The sequence below is a fragment of the Streptopelia decaocto genome (assembly GCF_964273445.1).
Source record: "Streptopelia decaocto genome assembly, chromosome: 1".
Taxonomy (NCBI): Eukaryota; Metazoa; Chordata; class Aves; order Columbiformes; family Columbidae; genus Streptopelia; species Streptopelia decaocto.
Window position 1 is genome coordinate 31335503 of NC_138663.1, and position 23679 is coordinate 31359181.

The window sequence follows — 23679 nt, forward strand, 5'->3', positions numbered from 1 at the left end:
GCCATGAGTTCAGCAAAGTCCAGATTGCCAGACAGCTTCACAGTGATGAGGCAAGTCCAAGGTCAAGTCACCAAGGCAAGGTCAGGGCTGGGCACAGGTACCCACAGCATCACTCAGGCCAGAGCCTGAGCTCAGCTAGGCCTCCAAGCCAAGCCCCAGGAGAGGGGCTTGAACCCTATGAACTGTGTGTAAAATACGTGTGCAAAATACAGAGATACAGGTTAAGAACTGAAAAAGTTACTTTTATGAGGGGCATTCGCACAATCTCTGGTAAGCATCAATTTTTAGTGTGGTGGGAATTGCACTGACTCTGTTTGTCTGAGCAATTTGCCCTAAGCTGCTTACTGGAAAACTTGGCACAGTAATCATCGACCGATGCCTGCATTTCATGAGGTCAGTTGAGTCCTCAACCCCCCAGTAAATATTTTGTAAATGTAAACTTTATCAGTCAATTCAGTTTTGAGGTTTCAGAGTGGATATGGTTCTAGTTTTCTTTGATATTAATATTCATACTATTTTTTGAACTTTGAGACACATATTGATAAAAAATAATCTTGCATCCTAATATTATACTTGAAATCAGGTGAATTTTAGAGTACCAAATATTCTCTATAGAACCTATTCATAAAACTAATAGATGGTTGACTTCTTTCCAAGTAAACTGCAGCCATATGATAAGAACATAATAAATGCGTTTAAGACCATCTTCAGTTTTTATACTGCATTTCTTTTTTAAAACAGATACTTTGTTATTGTTTATTTAAACTACACTTAGTTGCTTATAGGCTTTCATGCAGTAAAATTACTTGTTTCTTCTCCAATAAACATGTTTAGGATCTTTAATATTCCTCTTCTGTAATACAGGTTCTCACTGAATATCTAAAATGGTGGAAGAAATGTAATTTTGTTCAGATGATAACTAAATTCATTGGAGTGAGAAAATTTTCTGCTGAAAACCCATGTGGCCACTGTTGTTCTGCATCTACGTAATTAATAAGAATTTAAATAAAAGTTAATCTATTAATATTCATGTGGAACAAAATTTTTTTACATTTGTAATTAATATCATTGATAAAAAATTGATTTTTTTTTTGCTGATGTAAATTCAAAACAATTTCTTATACTTCTGCATAAATTTCCTGGAATTAGAGTTCTTCTCTTAACAGTCTTATGGGACTAAGCAGAAAGCATCTGTAATCTCAGTTTTGGGGTGACCTCTTTTGCCTGGTAGTTCTCAACTATGAAGTTTTTCCCAAAGTGCTGTTTGCGTGGCTTTGCAGTGCACAGATATGAGCCCAGGGTGGCACCGGGCCCAGGGCAGTAGGGTGGACAATCCTTCATTGTCAAATACATTATCCTGTGAGGTAACATGGAGACTAGAAAACGAGGAGTTCTGTGAGCGGCAGCATTTGTGAAACGTGGTTTGCTGTGTTTTTGTGTGCTGTGTTTGCATTATGTGAACCAGGGTGAACTGCCAGTGCCCAACGAGCTTCTCCCGCGGTGGTGACGTCCCCGAGCAACCTCTGTCCCATGCAGGTTCTGCTACGTGGCTGTACTCAAATCCCACCATCTCCTCAGGGGTGGTGTCTGCCAGGCCCATCTTCTGCAACCAGGCAAATGTTGTTATGACACTTCTAGGAAATCTATCTTATTTAACTCCTGCAGACTTCTGACACATTTGGTTGAAATACTCAATTTGGTTGAAATACTTTTGGCAAAGGTATAAATTACTCAGGAGTAAGAAACTGTCAGACAGAGACGCACAGGCAGCTTGATTGCTTACAGCTCTGTTCTTTAGGAGCCTAAAAATAAAGTAGTGTTTTCGCGAAGATTAATCCATTTTTTGACAGATGTTCTAGCCAGAAGCTGGTGTCAGAGGTCAGCATTTGCTGCAGGCTGAGAACAGATGTGAAATATAGGGGAAGAATGGAAAGACACTTGACCGAGAACCTCAGCCTGTCTGTCGTGCACAGGGCACAGGAGATTGGAGCTTGATGTTAACTGTACCTGGCAGGGTGAGTGGAGGAGGAAGTACCAAGATCTCATGGAAAGCATAAATAAAGGAAGCATTTTCATGGTACCTGGCAGACAGTCTTTTCCATCTTGCCGCTTTTCCTCTTTTTTGACTTGTTCTTCTGGAAGGAGGGTTCATGAGCTCTTGGAATTGGGGTTTGCTTGCCTTCATTACTTGTATTTTTGGGAGCTTGTTCAGTACCAGCTCTTGTTTACCTCTCATAATTTTCTGTATAATAGTTCTGGATGGCAGACAGAAGCATACCTTTGCATATTGTTATTTGCCCCCATTTTAGTGACAATAAGTGAATGCCAGCCCTGTGTTTCCTGTGCTAAAGAATATTGATGCAACCTTCTCGTTTAACCTGAAATCAAGTTTTAGGGGAAGCTTTTACAAAGTGTTTTGAGATCTGATAGAGAGCAGTTTATTTTTTTTCTAATGGAATATTTTGAAAAAATCTGGTAGGTTTCTGTGTGGTGGGGAGCAGTGTACCAGACATGTCAGCAGCTGTGAACATTTAAAGTTGCCTGAGGATTTGCTTATGTGTAATCTGGGTAATATAGGCCACTCTTTTCTGATAGAAGGTATTCATGTTATGAATCCCCAAACCTGCTATTATTTACTGTTGGCTGCAAAGGCAGGAAACTTGCAGGGTTGCAGGTTGAAGAACAGGATCCAGAGGAGCTGATTAATATGTTGTGTGAGCTGCCCGTCATTCAACCCTTGCACAGGCCTCCAGTGTCACCACTTCTCCCCTTCCCAAAGGAATCAGATTTTATACCCATTCCAACACGATAAGCAGCTGACAGAAAACTGGTGATTTTCAATTATGTTTCTCTCCCCTCCATTTTTACATATAGATCAAGTTAAATCAAATGCCTTATGATGTAAATTACACAACCAGCAACACCATGTGCACTGGCACAGTTTCTGCAAACTCTGACGCAAAGAAACATGTAGGTATTGTGTTAGGACTGCCACTCCTTATACAGTCTGTAAGTTGGTTTGCTCTAAGCTGTTAAATGCGGCAATATTGAATCTGTGGGAGAGATCTTGGTTGTCTGCCCATGGTTGTTCACCCAGCTGATATACCAGGGGGCAGTATATGAGCAGGCTCCAGAGATGCCACATGCTGAGGCTCACCCTCAGGGCCGTGCCATAGCCAGCTTTGTACCAAAGCTGTGTCCTACTAAACCCACGTTTGTGGGATAGCAGGAAGCAACTCCCTCGTTTGGCACAAGGCAGTGTAGAGCAAAGCTTGGGAAACCTTTGCAGGAAATGAACTGTATCTAATCCAGTTTGATATAGTAGGCAGCATATTATTAAGCCACATCACCATGTTTCTCCCTTTTTTTCTTTGCACCCTTGTCCCTGTGGCCAGTACCCTTCCCTTCTCCGGGCAAGCTGTGCAGGGCTGTATAATCGGAGGAATCAGTAAACCTTCCCTCTGTGCCTTCCCCGCTTCCACCAGCGTTGCCTCCCAAGTTCACGCCAATACTTACTGCTGAATAAGATGCAGCACTCCATTAAACCCCAAATCGCTGAAATAATGAACTGGAATAACTTGCCAGGGGCAAAGTGTGTGTTTTGTTAAGATACCAGAAAAGATCCATAGACCAAGTCTACAGAGGCCTGGTCTTTGCATACACTCCCACCAAATGCAAAAGAAAAGAAAAAAAACAGCGCAACTACTAGGAGGCTATCCTAATCTTATTTTGAACCCTCTCTTATTTTCAGCATTGAATCCACTTTTCCTTTTCATGCAACTTTGTTTTCTGTCATCTTTCTGTCATCTTCTGTCATGTTTCTTCTTCCTTGCTTTTCTTTTCAAGTGATGCTGGTCAGCTGAAATGGTAATTGGCTCCCTGTCAGGCCATCTCAAAGATTTGCAATTTATTTTTGCCTGACACCTGTTGAAAAAGGACTGGAGATTCCTTTTCTGCCAACAGAAGAATCCATTAGTAACACAAAAGCAGCAGCTGCATCCCGGCAGGGATGCACAATAGTTATATACATCATTTACTCTTTATCTGCTTCGAGACATTAGGACAGATTGTTGCCTTTAATTTTCTACTTGGAAAAAAAGAGAGTCCATATAGTGCTTAAAATCAGCTGCTCTCTTTTTTAACTCCTGAAATGAAAATTCTTATCCCACAAAACCTTCTTGAAAAATGATTTAAAAACAAACAGAAAATTTTACAGCTAAGATTTAGTCCTAGTTCAGTGTTGCATTGCTTCAATTTTTAAGTTGTATAACCTTATCCAGAAGGTGTAGTAACACAGTGGTAATTCAGGCAGCTTCTCAAGACACTTTCAAAGTCTGAGATTCACTTAGGCCTACTTGGCTGAGGATTCAGGTTATAGTCTGAAGCCATAATGGTCTTATTGATGTAGAAAAAGCAGCAGCAGCAGCAGCCAACATATCGGTCTTTTCTTTCCTCATCCTCCACTTGTTGTATTGCGGCCAGGAGCATTGCAAATGTAAATGCTTGCATTGTATTTCAGCTTTCATCAAAAGGAGGGGAAAAAGTAAAAGCTGTAAGATTTGTCAGTTGATTACAGCCAAGAAATCTGAAGAATGCTGTAGTCATTTTTAAGCTTTTTTATTTCTGTTCTTTTTATACAGTATCACACTGACCTTTGGCAAGATATTCCCTATTGGGACAGTGGTTTGGGGATCTGTTAGCCGTCTTTAGTTTTTGCTGAGTGCTGGTGGTGATGGGTTTTCAAACACCCTGTCCAGTGATGGAATTTAATATATCCTTTTCCTTTGCTTTTTCTCCTTTCAGAAAAAGTCCTTTCTGTCCTGGTAACCTGGTAACATCAGCAGTGCATGCAATGTGGTATGTTGAACTAATTGCCAATTAAGTAATAGAAAAGGCCAAGATCTAACAGAAAATCATTGTGCACAGTTCATTAACTACATTTCGCAGAACCAAAATCATGCCACGGGATTTTTAAAAACAGGTTTAAGGAATGAACAGTTTCCTCTTCAATACTGAATAGCCACAATGCAGAACAGAATGGAAAGATATTCAGATTAACATTTCCTGGGGTTTTCAGTTCTTCCCTTGCCCCCCAGGTAGATATCTGTGCAAGTCAGTCATTTCTGTGGATTAGTTTATCTTCTCCATGAGATGAATGGCCTGAAAAAAGACATGGGGAGTCTCAGAGATAATCAGTATCTTAGTGCTATGAGTAAATATGCCTTCTCTGATGTTCAATTATAATAAACCAGGAAATACTAAATAATTGAGGAAAATGCTGAAGATGCCTTTCAGGCAGATTTAAAAATATCCGAGTGGCTTTACAGGAAAATCTTGAGGATAATGAAAGTATCTGAAAGCGTGCCTCATGCCAAGGGGTGCATACCACAGAGCACTTAACTTACAAAGATTCAGCTAATACCTATAAGCAATGGCAAAGCACTATAAAAGTAACCTTTTGTTTAGTAAATAAGGATATAACAAGGCTGGTTCTTGATGCTACTGGTTCCTGGTGCTCTACAGGTTTGGACAAGAAATTGAATGAGTGCACATGTGTGCATGTGAATATGCTTGAATATAGGCAAAAATGGCCAAAAATAAAAAATGAGACATAGAAGTGAGTTGTGTTTGGGGAAGGCGTGGAAGTGTAGAAGGTCTGAGAGTGAGCAGCATTTCATCTAGAGCAATGAGATCTGAAATACCAGTGCTAAATGCATTGGTGAGAATACTTAGGAAAAAAGGAAAAGAGAGAGTGCCTAAAATTTGAAAATTTTAATTTTTATAATAGATCTAAAAGCCAATCTTGAAAATGTGTACCTTTAAAATTTGAAGTACCAAGATGAAAATTTCTCAGAATAAGCTCTTTATAGAATCGCAGGATCATTTCGGTTGAAAGAGACCCTCAGGATCGAGTCCAACCATAACCTAACTCTAGCACTAAACCACGTCCCTAAGAACCTCATCTAAATGCCTTTTAAATACCTCCAGGGATGGTCTATTGCACACACTTAAAATTTATCATGAAGCTTGCTTTTTAAGAGAGCAGCAGTGACATCTAGTATAATACATCAAGATCTATTTTTAATCTTACTGCTGATGGAATGCTAAGGGGCTGCTGTTTATAACGATCTTTTTCATGCAGGTAGTTTATTTCTATGTGAATGGAATGTCTTTCAAGATGATTCATAATATAATATAATATCATCTCAAGTCCTTTTGTTATCGGTGTAGCTATTTTTATAGTCAGTTCTTTCTATATTTTTGATCTCTTGGTCACAGCTTTGTTTGCAGTTTCCACAGCTGTTTGTAGTATTCAGACATGAAGAAGGTTGGAGGTTTTTTGCTTGTTAGGAGTTTTTTTGCTCCTTAGGAGTGATAAAAATTGCTGCTCGGTGAAAAAATTATCTGCTTTGAGCCGCACTGAAGCCTCGCAATTTAATTTGTGGTCTAACAGTTGCCTTTCCTGAAAGCACTAAAAGGATGTGCTGTACAATGGAGCAGAACTGGAGGTTCTGGCTTTGGGGGCGGGTGACAAGGCTTGTCAGTCTGGAAACACAGGATCCCACTTTGGGGAGACGCTGTGCCAGGACATCATCATCGGCCTTCTTTCTGCAGCTCCAGTTCTTTAAAATAATGTGAGAGCTCAGAGGTAGGTCAGTAAGTTTCAGGCAGCTTCTTTCTGCTTTGTAAGAAAATATTTCATAGTTATTTATTTAAAGACCTCAAGAACTGGAAGTGTTACTGTATTCTTTGCTAAAATTTCACCCCACATCCCATGTAAATCATTCCAAGATCAGTTTCCAGCTTTTTTGTTTTTATTATGCCTTTTTCTAATAAAGTAAGGGAGCCTTTTGTCCTCAGTATTTTCAACCAAAACTTATGTCCTGTAGCCAGGATATTCCTCAGTTGTCTCCTTGGTATGTGGGACAGGTTGAACAAAAACGTGCTTGCCATAAGGCATTTTCTTCACTCCTTTTGTATGTATATGCATATTTTACATCTCTCCACACTTTTTTCTTCCATCTCTTTTAATGAATATCATCCAGCATCATAATTATTTACAGTGTTCCAATATAAGTCATGCTAGTTCCAAGCAAATTTGCTTGTTTCTAATGAGCAAATTCACATGATAACTGCACTTCTGAGTCATTTAATTCCTAAGGGTCACGGAATTCTTCTAACCACAGCATTGTCCTGGAAACCCCAGTTAAATTGTTTGTCCACACTATCCCCTAGATGTGTTTCAGAGTTGCTGTTGTCCAGAGTGCACCCATTCTGGTTTATGACCTCTGTAATTTATTCCTTTCTGCATTGAATGCCATGGTTTTCTAAGCACTGAAGAACACTGTGGCTGCTTTGTTCTTCTTGTTAATTGTTGTTTCTTTTAACCAGACTTCTTTTATCTGCAAGTATAACAGGAGTAATCTTATATTTACTTCCAAACAGCAAACATTATCAAGCTGAACAAGTCAAAAACCTCCTGTGAAATGTAATTGCCTTTTCCATTTCCTTCCTTTGGGGTTATTAGGTGGGAAATACCGGAGTCTTCTGAGCTTTAGCTGTATCATGCAGTTGTGTGCCTGCCTGGTAGCTTGATCATCAATAAAGTTCTGAAAGGGAAGACATCAGAAAGGATGTTTTCTACATCAAAGTGATCCTAAAATATAGTCTCAAAAAATACTCTTTTAAGTGTCTTATTGAATTGAAGAGAAATTTTACAATGCCTGCTGTAAGCAGCTAAGAAGAGCTGTCAGACTTCTTCCACCTGTGTGTTCTTTTAAGATCTATTGTACGTCTGTTGGGAATTAGGAAGTGCAGTGAGTTATATACCACATAGAAAATGAAAAATTAAATGAAATCTGCAAAATCAGTAACAACAAGTTTGTAGTTTAAGTACTAAAACCCACTTTAGAACCATCTTCAAGAGACAGATTAGGTTTTTAATACAAGGTTATTAAAAATGTACAATAATAAATAGAAAAATATATAATGTGTAATATTATCTTCAAAAAACATATTTTAGTCAAATTCATTAAATTGTTTCACAACAGCAGATAATCACTTCCAGATAACTCTTCTTAGTATTTAAAAGAATTGTTTACTTTATGCCAATGTGAAGACTTAACTGATTTGATATTTTAGGTCTAGTTTTGACACTAGCTTGTTCATGTAGCTTTGATTTACAAATATATTGCTCTGCTCTGAGTGTAGTATTAATAACTGTAGATTGGTATGGTTTTTTATATTTTCTTTTGGCTAAATGGTTTTGATGAAATTTATGAGACCTTGGATGAGTCACATCTATTTCAAAACATAATGGAGACCCAGACCTCTTGATATGCATCACTTAAAACTATCACCTGACCATTTCTCTCTCTATTTAATTCAAATGCATTTGGTTTTCATCATAGGTTCATACCCTTTGCAGGATGAATACAAATTTCTAAACTCAGGCATTTTTATTAAAAACACTAATGATGTTTTAGAACAAATAATCTTTAGATATGCCATGAAGCATAAAATAATGTTGGTTAAAAGTATGAGCAATTAATGAAATAATCTGACCCGTTATACATTATAGACATAGCACTTTATTATTTTGTGAATAGTAATCTTGTACATTAGTAACTAGTTTCTTCAAACTGCACGCTGCAAAACACACATCAAGACAGAGGATGATCAATGGACAAAGGAAAGAAAATCTGCTTACTCTGTTTTTTCTTCTCAATCTAATTGCTTTGCTTCTAATAAGACATGTAGGCAAGTGTATTCTCCACATAATTTACTGGAAGACTGTAGTAGTGGGCCTTAAATTATTTCCTCAGCTGTAATCTCAAGTGTCAGATATGATAGCATAGATGAAGAGAGTTTTTCTCTTTGGATAAATCAATGAATACACTCTTGGCCATGCTACGGGAGCTATAGGCCAAGGGAGTTTTGCTTATGTCAAATAGGAAAAAAATAGCATTTATTTAATTCCCGTGTACAACAAAAAGGTAAATTCAGGTACCTTATTCATCACTATATTGCTGATGTTTGTACTGTGATTTGCTCTTTTCCATCCATGATAAATGTCCATAGGGTTCGTCTTTTAAATGACTGAGTAATCTGTTCATGCCAAGCAAACAAGCATTGCAGTGCTGTAGCACAGGAAAAAACAGCAAGGAAGCTTCATTGTTAGGGAAGGTCTGCAGGCTGCCTTTGGTACGCGCTCTGCTAGGGGAGCTGCTGCCTCCTGGAGTGAAGGTTGCCACATGTCTTTTGAAGCTCATCCTTTCACGACAATCACACAACACTTCATTCCCATTGAAAAATCTAACACAAGTTCTCTCTCCAACATTTAGCTTTCAATGTTGTTTTTTTTTTATGTTCTGTCACCTGATTTTAATTCTATTGCTACTCTAAGAAAGTGTAAAGCTGGAGTTAAGTTTGTGTTGTGGTTTAACCTGAGCTGGCAGTATAACCACAGTAGCTGCTTGCTCACTCCCCCTTCCCACCCAAAATAGGGGAAAGCATTGAAAGGGAAGGGAGAAACTTGTGGATTGAGATAAATACAGTTTAACAAAATACTAATACAGTACTAGTAATAATATATATTAAAAAATATATATAATATATATAATGGAAATAGAATATAGAAGATACTCACTGCAGTTCCTCATGAACTCTGTCTGCACCGAGCAGCCAGTCCCAGGAAGCAGCATCTGGTCCCAAACAGCTGATCCTGGAGAGAGAAGAAAGCAGAAGGGCCCAGAGGCCTCTGCAAAATGGCAGGATGGCAAAAGGCCAGAATAATGGAGCTCCTGAACAGGACTCCCCCAAACAGGTCTGTGTCCTAGCTCCCAAAAAAACTAACCAGAAGATCCCAACTCTCCCTAAATATGAAGCATGATGCTAGTGGGATGGAATACTCTTATTGATCAGTCTGGATGTCAATCAAGTTTTGCCCCATGCATTCCCCCCTTCCCAGGTGCCTCACACCTGTGGGCAGAGCTCAGAGGCCTTGGCTCTCAGACCAGAGCAATTAAAAGCATTAACTCTGTCCCAGGTTGTTATCTACTTGTTCTCAAACTAAGTCCAAACAATGACCATGCTATAATAGCTAAGAAAAAGAAAGGTTTCTAGCTTCATGAAGAAAATTAACTTGTTTTCAGTCAAGCCAGCACAGTTTGAAAAGTAACAACTTTGAAATGCACACATCAAAATGATCACACAGAAATTATTCCAGATTTCCTAGTTCTGAGATCCTAAACAATCTTTCTTTTGTTGCACTGTGCTTCTACTCAAATCCTTCAGTTCCCATACACCACACAGACAAAGGACTGTATGCTCCTGTATCTTTTTATCATCTTGTTTCTGCTAAAGAGTCCAAAGAATTATCTGTGAAAGTTTGGACTTTAGATCTTGTGACTGCTCACAAATACTGAAATTTAAGCTCTTCAAAATTGCCCATGCTTTTCTATGATTGCTATAAAAGAAAAGCCAGATTGCAGCATTAAAATAGACCACCCAATCAAACAGTAATGCAAGATGCCACCTGTCACTTCAGATAATACTGGCTTATTGTCAAATTTCAGTATCACAGAAAAGGAATTTTCAGTTATATCATCAGCATAGAAGCTATCTGTGCTGCGATCTAGAGCTGCTCTGTGTTTATGAAAAGAAAAAGGTGATATATAAAATTCTACTGCAAAATGCCTGGTGAGATTAATTATGTATATCAAATATTTTGCAGGCATTTCCCCCATTAGAAGATTTTTCCATATTGTTGGTACTGTAATGAAAATAAGAAAATTTTCTTATCAAAAGAAGCAGACTCCCAAACTTCTCTGAATGTTTCAGAACATAATTAATATTACAGAACAAATGTTGTACGTTTTAAAAATGATTTATTGCAATATTTTGAGAAATAGAAGGACCAAATGACAAAATTTGTGTTGCCATAATGATTCATTTGAGAGATGCATTAGGAGACCACAGAATGTGATATACAGCATTTTGGTAGTTATTAATATCAGCATCTTTCACATTGCCTTTTTAAATGTACTGGACTATGTTTTTCATTGTATCTCTATGTCTCCATCAGTATAAAAGCCCAGAGATGCCAATGAAGGTAATAATGCTATTTCAATTTCTGATATTGGTTACTGTAACATTTTGTCTATTCTTCTCTTGGCATTTCAGCTGTACATCAGGAAGGTGATTTTATCATTTTTTTCCCAGATAAATTGCATGTGAAAGGTATCTTTCATGCTTCTCCAGTTAAATTAGTTCAATTGAATATCTGAGGCAATTAAGAGGAAGAGGTCAGGGAAGAAGGATGAAGACAAGTACAGAAGATGTGTAAAAGTTAATAGATATATAGTTTATTTTCTTTAAAGATGTTAATGTGTGGATATTCCTGATCTGTAGGTGCACTAACATATCACCTAAAATATCGCAGTATATACTGATTACTTGGCTTTTACTGGGCATGACAATGTCTTCAGGTGATTATGTGCTTTTCCTTTCCTTACATAATGAGTCTATTCCCTTCAATTGTGGGCTTTTGTGTGAGTGCTTAACAGTACAATATCAAGGACCAACCTTGTTCTTTGAGGATTTTTGGTCATGTAAAATCTCCAAACAAACCTAAAATATTTGATAACAAAGATAGATAGATAGATAGATAGATAGATAGATAGATAGATAGATAGATAGATACGTTGTTTTACCCAAAAGCTGGACATCAATATTAAGTATTACTGGTTGACCAAAGTATGAAACATTTCTGACATAGTGGGGGAAAATACTAAAATTTCAGTATATTTTCATTAACTGTTCAAGTTTTAGTAAGCAAAGACAATGGACCTTGTGATGTTTGAACTCTTTAATTCTGAAAAAGAGAGTAGCAAGCACATGAACCCCAACGGCTTACTACATACTCCACCTAATATTTTCAAATTAAAAATTTAATCAAAAGAGATAGGATACTTGTTTTGAAAGGATTATCTCTTTCAAATACATTTTACTGTAGTTTTCATTACACGTGTTTTGTCAGGACCTCCTCAACAGGGGAAGCTCCTGTGTTGGAGATGGTGTGTTCCTTGGTGTGGACACTTCCAGGTCCGTATCAGAAGTGCAGTAAATACAGAAAAGCTGTGCAGGAGCTGTAGGCAGTTGTTAAACAGGGTCTGTAGGGATTCTGGTTTATTCCTTAGAAGAAGGTGGAGTTGCTGCAAAATATTATGGCTTTATGTTGCAATCAACACCTTCTAAATGAGGAGGTTATTTTGACTTCTTGGCATATCACCATACTGAAATAGCATCTGTGAAAGAATACACTCATATGTTACATTCAACAGAATAGTTATCAGCTAAAACATTTGTAATTTTTTGAAATTAGTCTTTTGGAATGGAATTACTTACTAATGCAACTTTGGTAACTAAAGAGAAATGCCTCTTTTTGTGGCTAAGTTGCCCAAGGTGTATTTATCTACATACCAAAATGTATTTTTGTCACAACAATATGACACTTGTAATAAGATCTCTAAAATGGATTTTTCTAAGCTTCAGTCCTGCAAAGCTGATGGTGCTTCCTGTCATTTTGCTATGCATGTTCATCCTGTACTTAAATATTTGCAGACACTTGAGTCGATCAGGACTTTGGGTGCTCAAGTACCTGTTTGGTTTTTTATCTAACTTTTTTCCTCTTGGAAATTAGAAATAAAAAGCAAAGCTGGCTTTAGGCACTCAGGCTGTTCCTGGCCCTGGCCCTGGATCCCCAGCTGTCCCCAGCTACTGGTGGCAGCTGCTCCAATACCTGCTCCCAAGCTTCTCACCCAGGTTACTGGCTAATCTGGTGTGATGTCTACTGGTGATTACACATGGGCATATGCACGCATACCAGACATTTATTCTCCAGTTCCACAGTCGATGGCACATGGACACATGTGGCTCCTTCTCCAGTTGGTACCACTCAGACCCCTCACATACTCTGGTCTTCAGTTGCTGACACCATGAGCACTGGAGCCCCTTGGGCTCAGTGACTGTCAATTCTACCTCCGTCCCTGCACACAGAACAGGGAGCCCCTCACCCAGGAAATTAGTCAGAGATGGAATTTAATAGGAAAACAGGACATGCTTTGGTGATCAGGCCATACAAGTGTACTGACCACCCACTGCTGATACTCAACCCGGCTCTTACCCATCCATTTTCCCACCTTTGTTTCTCCCAGTCTATCTTGATTTAATCTAAGTGCAATCATGACATCAATATTCTTTCTTATGAGCAGATGTGATTTCTGGTGTCTCTCAGGTGCAGAGGTTTTGACTCTGGCTGTTCTGATGGTACATATCCATGTGTCTCCTCTTGCTGACTAAGTGTTAAGGGACATTTCTGTAGATGCTGTGTTCCTCTGAGGCAGTATTGGGGTTGATAGAAAATACCTGCATGAAAAGTATCAACTAGTTATTAGCAGACAATAAACTCAGCTTTCAAAAAAAAAAAGTGTGTGTTTGTTGGTTGGTTGGTTTTGTTTGTGGGTTTTTTTGTTTGTTTTTTTCAAAAAAACCTAAAGACTACAGAATCTATGCTTTAGTTGTAGGTAGTGAAACCAATAGTGACCATAATTTGTCTTTTAAAATCTACAGAATACAACTAAGTCTATCTCATAAGTATCCTTGGAAAAGTCGTCTTTAAAACACGGAAGATCTTTGAAATTATGGATGGCAGATCAAACCTGTAAAAAATGCCCACGGATCTCACCAATTACTATTCTGAAATCTGTAAGCTTAAACCCCAAAGGCACAAATAAAGTATTATTCCAAAATCCACTAGCAAATTCTGGTGAACATTGAATTGGTTTCCCTTTTTGCAGCTGCTAGTCTGATTCGAACTGTTTATTCACAAGATGAAAGAATTGTTTTTAAGCATTCCCAACACTTCCAAGTGATTGATGTAAATTTTTAAAAAAGCTACTCTGATGTAAAGAGAGTTGCTAGGAAACATGCAGTTTGAAGATGAAATCTCCCACTGAGCTTCTCTTTGGCTGTACAATAGGAAGTATGTTCTAGAGTATCGTGAGTTAAAGATTATGTGGATAAACTGTTAAATTTTTATGTATATAAATACATCTGCTATGAACTTATTGAATACACATGAATCATGCCCATATCTTCATTTAGTGATAAATAAGAAGGTATTACTAAGTGCAAGAAAATGTGAAAATCAGATAGAAAATGCCAAGAGAGCAATCTTTTCGTATAATATAGTTTCACTTTCTCTAACATCTAATGTATTTTTTTTAGAAATTGATCTAGTGTATTTAAGATTTAATTTCAAATTGATGTTCTGCATAGTCTGTTCTTTCCTTTTCTAAACTTTAGCAAAATAGAAACTCCAAAAGATAACCACAATTATAAACGTGATTTTATTGGAGAAGTTAAAGTTTTTTGTCCCTTGAAAGCTGTTGGCCAAGGTAACCAAAAAATCCTCTTTATCATATGAAAGAATATCCCATTTTCATAATGGATATTTATTTGTGTTCATGGCTGATTTTTTTTTTCATGCTGTTTTTAGAACCTTGGGTGTATTTAGTTATCTTGGAGTCAAACTAATTAGGCTTTAAGACACAAATGGAAGCTACTTGTTAAGTATTGGAATTGAGCAGCATCTTCTTCTTGTGTGATGCTCAGTGCTTGGCAGGAGGTTTATCGATTTTTGTTTGCTGATTTTTTTTACCAGGAAATCTTTAAGCAGCAAAGCCCTTACCAGCATACTTTCTGAAAAGTGTGAGCAATGTCTGTGAATTATGGCAGCAGTAAGTGATCTTTTTCTTATTTATTACCTCAGAAGAAAGAACAGCCTATTGCTGATAGAGCAAACGGTGTGAGTAGGGACTTGGAGGACTGGCTGCCTGACCCTTTGCTGCTGATGTGATGATTAAAGACAGTGTTCGAGTACCGCTAAGCAACACTTCATTATCCAAAGGTATTTCAAAACAAAACCTTTTTGCAGCTCAGTGACTCAATAAAAGTAACCAAACTTTATTAATAATTAATAGTAAAGCTGAGTTGTTGCTCTTACCACAAATTAGGAGATGCCTAATGTTCCTAAAAAATATGTTTATCATGGCAGTACTAAATGACCCTTCATTAGAGAGTTGTTGATTAACTGCTAGATGAGATAAGTGTGTGACTACTGTAAAACACTTGCAGGGAAAATAATGCTGATTCATAATGAATATTTGGATGCAAATAAGAAAAATAAGACATCTCATTAGTTGCATGAACTATCTGAGCTAAAATAACAGAAAGCCAAAACAAAGAGTGAAAAACATGAAAATGGGAAGGATGGTGTAGCAAGCAAAGTCCCATAGGGCTTCTTATTTGCTTAACAAAAAAGCGAAAGTGCCTACTGAGCAACTGACTGAAGAAGTTACTGATTCTCGAGGTCTGAATTCTTTGATGTGTAAATATAAAGGAAGCAGGAGAGCTAAATTCACAGTGTGATTACCTACAAGCATGTTGTCATACTTGAAAAAATGGTGCGTTAGAAAATTGCTACAGAACACAGACATCTTGTAACAGTAAGGCTGCCATTCAGATCCCTGGTACCTCCTACATCTTATAACAATATCCTGCAATCCGTACTATATTTGATGTTTTGGTTTGTTGTTACAGGTGATATGTTTTCTTGCTTTGTAGAATATGAGCTGTTGCTTTCAAGTGCAAAAGGCATGGCTCAAAACACATCTGGTGCTTGATTCTTGTAGAGATAACAGCTTCCAAAGAAGGGGGCAGGGAGGGGAGGATAAGGGTAACTGAGCCAGAGTACATTGCAGATCATCAGTGTGCCAGGACATTACTTCTTTTAAGCCTATCAACATGAGAGTTTAAGTGGAAAAGAAGGCACAAATAATGAATTTATAAATATTTGTAAAATAATGGAAGGTTTGTATTGCACTCCAAAGTTAAGGTTTCCTATTGAAACTTGGGCCAAGCTCTGTAACAGCCCTGGAGTCCTCATCACCTCTGAAACACTGGTTCTTCGTGTTTCCAAGTTTATGTTTATTAAGTAAAAATACAGAGCTGGTTGAATTGTCCACTAGTAATAGAATCACTTATTAATTTAGCCTGCCTGAAGACGTTAATGAATTTTATTTACTTATTTAGCATCTGTAAGCAGTAGGGAAAAAAAAAAAAAAGAGTAATTGAGGGGGGACTAGACTGCTCTTTGCTCCAACTTAGTGCTTTGTTGGGTTTTTTTTGTTTGTTTGTTTGGTTTTTTTGTTATGCTATTGTGTGTTGTCCTTGAAAGTGTAAATTCTGTTCAAGAATAGTATCTTATTTATGGGCCATCAAATTGATGGGATTCTTAGCTGCCTTTCATTCGTGTGAAATGGAGACAGTGGCTATATTTTTTGGATAGGATGATGTGGGTAGTAGTAGGAGCACAACTCTTGGTGATGGACCATTCAGGCCAGTGAGCAGTACTGGGGGCAGTGGATTTGAACTTCTCTTTCCACTTGAATAAATCTGACAAAAACAAATATTATAATTATAGAAATCAGAGATGAACAAAAGGAAATGAAGCTTTTCTATGAGCCTTTCTGAAGGGAACTAAAGGCATTTCTGGAGTCTTAAGAGATAGCCAGCTAACATCTAAAGCCTTCTGTAGGCACAACAGTGCTGTAAGAGCAGGGCTGGCTTGGAAGTTTACTTACAGTAAACCCAGACCACTGTAATGAGATAAATCTGTGCAACGGCAAGAAGCTTCACTGTCATCACCTTTCTGGTAATGGAGTAGGCTAGTAAATGCTAGTGCCTAAGGTATTGGTTTCAGGAGTAAAGAACAGGGTTGTGGATGATGGCTGAGAAGCCAAATTTTTGAATAAGGTGAAGCGTCCTTTCTAATGGCACAGTCTAACTTAGAATGCCCAAACTTGTTGAATGATCACGAAATTAAATAGCAAAGACCAAAATAGTAGAAAAGGTCAGAGGGTGATACAATAAACAATATGCAATCTACATCATTATTTTTGTTAAATTCAAAAGTTTCTCAGTGACTTTAAATTCTGAGCACCTAATGAGATTTATGAGGAGTTAGTTACCATAGCAAAAAATGCCAACTCTTTTGAAAATCAAGATAACAAGCAATTAGATGCTTAGTAAAATCACTAAAAGAGCCTGAAGTAAAAACAGATACAAAACATTGATTAGCTTGAAGTATTGTGTGGCTCCTAAAAGGCTTTGATTATAACTTGCTACTGTGCTAATTTACTAGTGAATTATTGCAATTATATACATTCATGTTTTGAAAAAGGGTGGAGAACCAGAGATTTCTTCTGGATCATTGTACCTATTTATAGTCTAGTCTGGACGGAATCTCTACCAGTTCTGAAACTTGAATGTGTGTCATTTTCATAATATACCAGGAAATGAGAATCGTAACAAACATCTTGATTTACCTGTCCATGCCATACTGAGCCAAGGCTCCTAAATACATTCCTTTGCCCCGTCTCTGCCTTTTCTGCACTTTGGGCTCCTGAGGGGAGCCCTGAGCAGAGGTGAGGGCCTGATGCAGCAATTATGCCTCAGCAAGGGAGGTTTAGGAGAGATCTTACCATGCTAAAGGTTGAGATTTACTGACAGTCAACAGATAATCCTCATGCACCTTCATTACCTGCATCTCCACCACTTTCCCTCTCTGCCTTTCTTTCTGACTCTCCGTTTGGTTTGGGTTATTGCTTTCATCCTCCCACATGCCACGTGCATGTCCCATAGGACACCCTTCTCTCCCAGAACGCTGAGTTCTGTTTCTTTGTTCCTCTTCACCCCTTTAGCATCCCCTACTGTTGAGCTGCTTTCCCATATATATTCCTACCCCTTTGTGATTTTGAATCTAGTGAATTATGTAGTCTATTTGAACTGCTTTTGATCTTATGATCTTTATTCAACTGACTTCCATATTTCTTTTTGTGTCAACATTATGAATGCTTTCTGTCCTTGCAAAGTGATGATGTCATCTACATATTTGGATTCAGTAGGGGGGTGGTGGAAAACAGTGGGTATTTTCATAGCTGTAAAACAAATGTCTTTTTCTGCTTAATGAAGGCCAAAGTGTGCGGTGAAGACCTGAAGAAAGCCACACACAATATGGAAAAAAATGTTGACATTTTCCTAAAGTGCATTTTGAGATATTAAAGAATCCTTACAACTGGGCAGTATAGACAGGCAGGTCTACCCTTGTGTCCTGTGAACACCTCTCATCCTAATGAAGCATCACGAGACACTGCGAGCCTGTGAGACAATGCGAAGCATTCTGGGAGGTGCCTGTGTTCAAAGTCAGATGTGGTTCCTATTCAGCAGGCAATGTCCCAGTTTTGCCCCACCTCCTTTGGGAGGATTGCACTCCAGCCAGCTCACCACTTTTCTCAAATCTAGCAACGCAAAGGCTCTGTAGTGGTGACTGGCTCTTTTGGGAAACTGAGCAGTCATAAGGGACCTAAATATGTTAACGAACATTAAATAGTAATTAAACTTGACACAGTTGCAGGTAGATGTCTGCTATGCTTTTACAGGGGAGAAAAGTGAGTTGTACTGATGACTGTTCTTTTGTTCAGGAATTATTTTCACTTAGCCAGCGATATCCTTCTCTCTCTGTGAAGAAAAAGGGGTCGAGAGCTGTGAAGCAAAAGAGGCGGCAGATGATGCTGTGTGAGCTCTGCAACCCTCAGCGCTGCCTCCGGCCCCAGTGCCGCTGCCTCAGATACGCCCGGACTCATCCTTGGGCAGCCGGGTGGTAAAATCCTGTACAGCCACACCACTTCAGACATACAGACAGTAATCTGTGTGCTGTCTCATCTCATAGCAGGCAGTTCTGCCAAAATTCAGCAGAGCGATGTGAAACAGCCTCACTTCTTGTCCGCAAGCTGAGACAAATCAGGAGGGATGGATGTGCTATATATACAGAACCCACTCAACCGAAAGAAGTGAGAGCAAGGAAAGTATTTTAATCCTGGCAGGGAGGATATTTTTGTATCTGAATAAAATGAAGTATTTATAGCATTTACTGACACAATTTTTATTTACTGTAATCTGAGCCGGTGTTCAAACCATTTTTCCCTGAGCCAACAGAAGGGAATTTTTGAGAGCCAGAGGGCAAGGTAACTTTCCAAAATCAAACCTGGATTCTGCAAAAGAGAAGGAAGAGGGATCTTCTGTCTGCAGTGGTGCCTGTGATGTTAGAGGGAGAACACAGGTTTACTCTTAACAGTTTCATCTATCAATACATTTGAACACCATTATTGTCAGCATGAGTGACTGTGTAATTACCGTTGTTCCCAACAGAGTTCCTGTTTCATTGCTGTTTAATTATGTGCATTATGTCAGTGTAACTATGCAATTTAATTCATGTCACTTGGAAATAAGTGTTCCAGGCAAGGCAGAGTCAAAACACAAGAAGCTTCATAGCCAAGATATGGTTGCTGGAAAAGTATACAAAGTCGTTTTTATACTTTTGTATTAGCCTAGCACTGTCTTTTTTGAGGAGTCATATAGACACAGTAGTTCATACCTTGATCATTTAAGGTAGATGCCTGAAATAGTTATGAATATGCTTTATGTGACAGAGTCTGAAGAAACCTTAGTGTCAACAGAAGCGGGAGAGTATGGATCCATAGTAAATAGATCCAGCTACAGTAAGCATATGGATTGTTACCAATAGAAGAGCCTTTTTCCAGGGAATATTTCTAAATAAATTTAGGTTCTGGGGATCACCATTTAGCTCTTCTGTGTGTTTTGCTGAGCACTGTTTTCACGTAACAGCCATGATTTTAGTGTCATGGCAACTAATGCAGTTTTGACCTGTTTGTTACAGATTTCATCTGCTAAGAAAATGAAAAATGTGAAGTGCCACAGCTGCTGTAATTTCTGAACCAAAATGATTCTCTTGTGATATCTCTTGCCATTTTCCTATACTATGTAATAAAACACCCCATGAAACTCTCCTCTGAGGAAAGCTCACTAAGGCATGTTCAGGTATCTTCTTGGCAGATATCTACTCAGCATCTTCTTAGTGTCTTAATCTTCTTACCATTATTCTGAGGAAGAAGGGACAAGTGTAAGGCCCCAATAGCTGAGACATGTTCTTGCCACCTCAAGGAGAGACACGGGACATGTAGACTGGGACAGGCCTTTCCAGCAGCAGCTAAAACAGAAGCTCTCTGTTCATCAGAGCAGCATTTATCCCCAGTATACACAAGGAGTCAGATATATTTGTATATGTGCTTGGAAATTCAAAACTGCCAATTTCTTGCTATTGGAGCTGGGAAACTGGGCAGCTTCAAACCAAGATCTAAAACATTTGGATTTTGGAAAAAGAAAACAATTGGGTAAATATTTTGACCTGGAAAGAGCAAGAATCTTGGTAACAGGTAGAAGCCACTATTGGAGTCATCGGTGCTTGGCATGGGAAGCTGGATACAGTAGCATCGTGATCCTGCAAAAAGTGACAATGCCACCTTAGCATGTAAACTTGACCTAGGATTCACATTACTGAAGGGCATCCAAGTATGTATAAGCATATTTTATAATAAAATATTAATAAAATGGATATGCTGAGAGGAATGAATAGTATCAGTGTGTGCCTAAGATACAACTCTAAGTTTTGTGTGAAGGTCATAACTTAACCAGTGCTACTGCAGAACCAATCAAGAGAAGAAGTATGAACAAGATGTGATGAATGTAAAGGATGCGTTTGTGTATTCATAGCAAACAATCCATTAAACAAAACAGAAAATTGCACGCTGCAAACATGATGACGCATTGCCCTAAAGAAATAGATAACAGCCACCAGCGAGGAACAAAAAATTAGCAAAGTATTCTGATTGAAAGAAGTAAAAAATGTTATAGAAGTATTCTGAAAAATGGTACTTAAAGTCTTAGAGTATTCAAAAGAAGCTGCATGTTTCTTTAGCTTGGTTCTAATATATATACAGGCAGAGTTTCTAAAACTTCAATTTTTTATGAGAAAACTCATAAAAATTAATACTGCCTTTCCAGAGGATCTTGAATTGTATGTTAAATGTTTAAAAGGAATGATATACTATACAAAATCAATTAATCCTGAAGGAGATTAATGTACTCAGGTTTCACTGTGATTTTCTTTTCAGACTTTGAAATCATTAGTTGTAATATATTTACTGAAATGGAGGATAGAATGTGGACTTTCCTTATTTTATTACAAACCATGTACTATTTTAATATTTCTTATTCTGTGAAGTATTCTCAGAGAGAGGATCTAGATCCAATCCAAAGCATAATTTTGGTTTAGGAAGATGAGTCTAAAATACGATGCTCAGTATTAACATTTACTGTATTACTTACTGTCACCAGAAAAACTGAACTCTCTCAAGCAATGTTCTCTCTGAATAGCAGATATGGTTAATTTGATCCAGGAAATTTGATAATGCATTCATTATTCTAAAGACTCCATCCTATATCAGCTCTTGAGTTTAGACAGATAATATGGTAAGTTAAATGTTATATGAGATGAAGCTTTATGTCAGAATTATTCACCCCTTTTTCTTTCTCTCTGACCAGGTATTTTTAGCTCTCTGAATGCTGGCATTGCAAGGCACAATTCCTTTTAAGATAATCACTGAACAGAAGATAACCATGTGGCTCTTCATCTATCATCTTATTACACCCTGTCTCGTCTCTGGCCTGGCAGGTAAGATGACCTCCCATGTCAATTCATTTAACTAACTTTTCAGTTTTATGCATTTCAAGGTCAATTATGCTGTTTGTATGGCTTTAGTTTATTTCTCCAAATACAAAGAATTACTAAATGTGAGTAATGCAGCTGTAAGGAACCATACTTACTACAATAGAAGCCATAATTCAGAGCTTGAAAGAATACAGAACACGTTTGGTTTTGTTTGTTCTAATTCAGTATACAGAACTATTTCTCTCTCTAGATTCTTTAAATATGTATCAACCAAAAGCAGAAGCTGAGAATTGTTACAATGACCAGCCATATCAGTGGGGAATGTGCACTTACTTGACTGAAGGGAAGCAAACATTGCACAAAACACATCAGAAGTTTTGACAGAGATCATCTTCTGCAATGAGACAGGAGTAATATATATTTTCCAGTAGTGCTTGAAATGTAGTCTTGCAGATATAAATTGATGAAAAAGCCGTAAGTAATTTGGTATTTTGCTTACTGATAGAACAGTTGCAATAAGAGTTGCTTTTCAGAATGCACTTTGAGCAGTGCAAGGCAAATGAGAGCAGCAAATCATTCCTTAGGGAACATTGCGATGATTGTCAGTACACTGCCAAAAAAGTTATTTCATGCCTATTACTGGTAAAGTTTGGCTCTTCTCCTCTTTCTCCTGACATCTGGGCTCTCTGCAACATACTTCTAAGTTGCCCTTGATGTCCTGTTAAATCCATATCCTTTTACTAAGTCTGAATTTTAGACTTTCCTTCCATCTAGCACATCCAATATAAATCAATGAACCAGAGTTGGTTGGGATAATGACCTTACTCCAAAAGTATAAAAGTCTGCTTCAGCAACAGTTTTGGTTTGTTTGTTTCTCCAAAAGACAGATTAAAAGCCGCAAACACCCTGTATTCTGTTGCGCTTAATGAATACTTGATTACATTTGGCTGTAGGAGGAATCAATAGCAAAAAAAAAAAAACAACATTACTCTGTTCCTCTGATATTTTATTTCTAATCAAACTGTTTTACTTTTTACCTTGGGATATCCAAATGCAGCTTGTCACTCTAGCGGCTATTTTGGTTTGTGCAAAATGAGCCGATAGCCTATTTATGATGAAAAATGTCCAAAGCACTTCTGCTATTTAAGGGAACCTAATGCCTTATTTTCAAAAATCTCTAGGACCCCAAGCTTTAGTGAAAGGTAGTAAAGCCAGAAAACTGGTAAGACATGGGGCTTCTGAGTGCAGTTATTTTGGTGTGTACATGAGGAGGCGATCAGACAGCCTGCTGAATTTCTGAGCACGTTGGTGATGTTTCATACACACTTGGAAGACTCATGTGGGGCGATTGTGCAGAGCAGCTACTGCTCTTCACCTTCATTCCTAATTTGCCCAGCACTGGCTTTCCCATGAGATCAATATGTTCGGCTCTTGAATCACTTTTTAAGTAACACATTTTTAAGGAAGAATCACCTAAATGATTTAAGAATCTGACAGGCAAATATGAGTAAGTTTGAAAGTGCTGTGCTTGGCACTGGCTGGCATTCCCCTAGGCAGCCTGAGAAGACAAGCAAATTATACCCTGCCATTCATACACATAAGTGGAGAAATTTGCCAAGGGTTGGAGCTTTTCATACTTGAAACTTCTTGTAAAGGAAAAACTACATAATTAATTACGTGGCTTTTCAAGGATTTCACTGACACGTGTGAGGTAGAAGTAATTCTCCTGATCTTTTCGGCTCAGAAAAGTAGAGGCAGCCTTGCCAAAGACAATCTAACCCTTTCATATAATATGAAGTGGGACTGCTTGAGTGGTTACTTTTTCTGTTTGAGTGCTGCCTGGTTCTTGGTAACTGATGTCCCTTTAGCATTTTGCTGCCTTACACTGGTACTTCTCCTTCAGGATGACAGAATCTTCTTTCTAGGCCGTGAAATTCTACATCATGAGTTTTGTGGATGTGAACATG

General features: G+C 38.1%; 1 protein-coding gene across 3 annotated transcripts in view; it reads left to right on the forward strand.

The window, feature by feature from the left end:
* CNTN1 (contactin 1) overlaps positions 1–23679 on the forward strand; it is a 245585-nt gene that overhangs the window by 136790 nt on the left and 85116 nt on the right. For all 3 annotated transcript variants that reach the window (XM_082057174.1, XM_082057175.1, XM_082057176.1), the window contains one exon: positions 21586–21715. In XM_082057174.1, the coding sequence (XP_081913300.1) occupies positions 21604–21715 (112 nt within the window). In that variant the 5' untranslated portion in view covers positions 21586–21603. The remainder of the gene's footprint in view (positions 1–21585; positions 21716–23679) is intronic.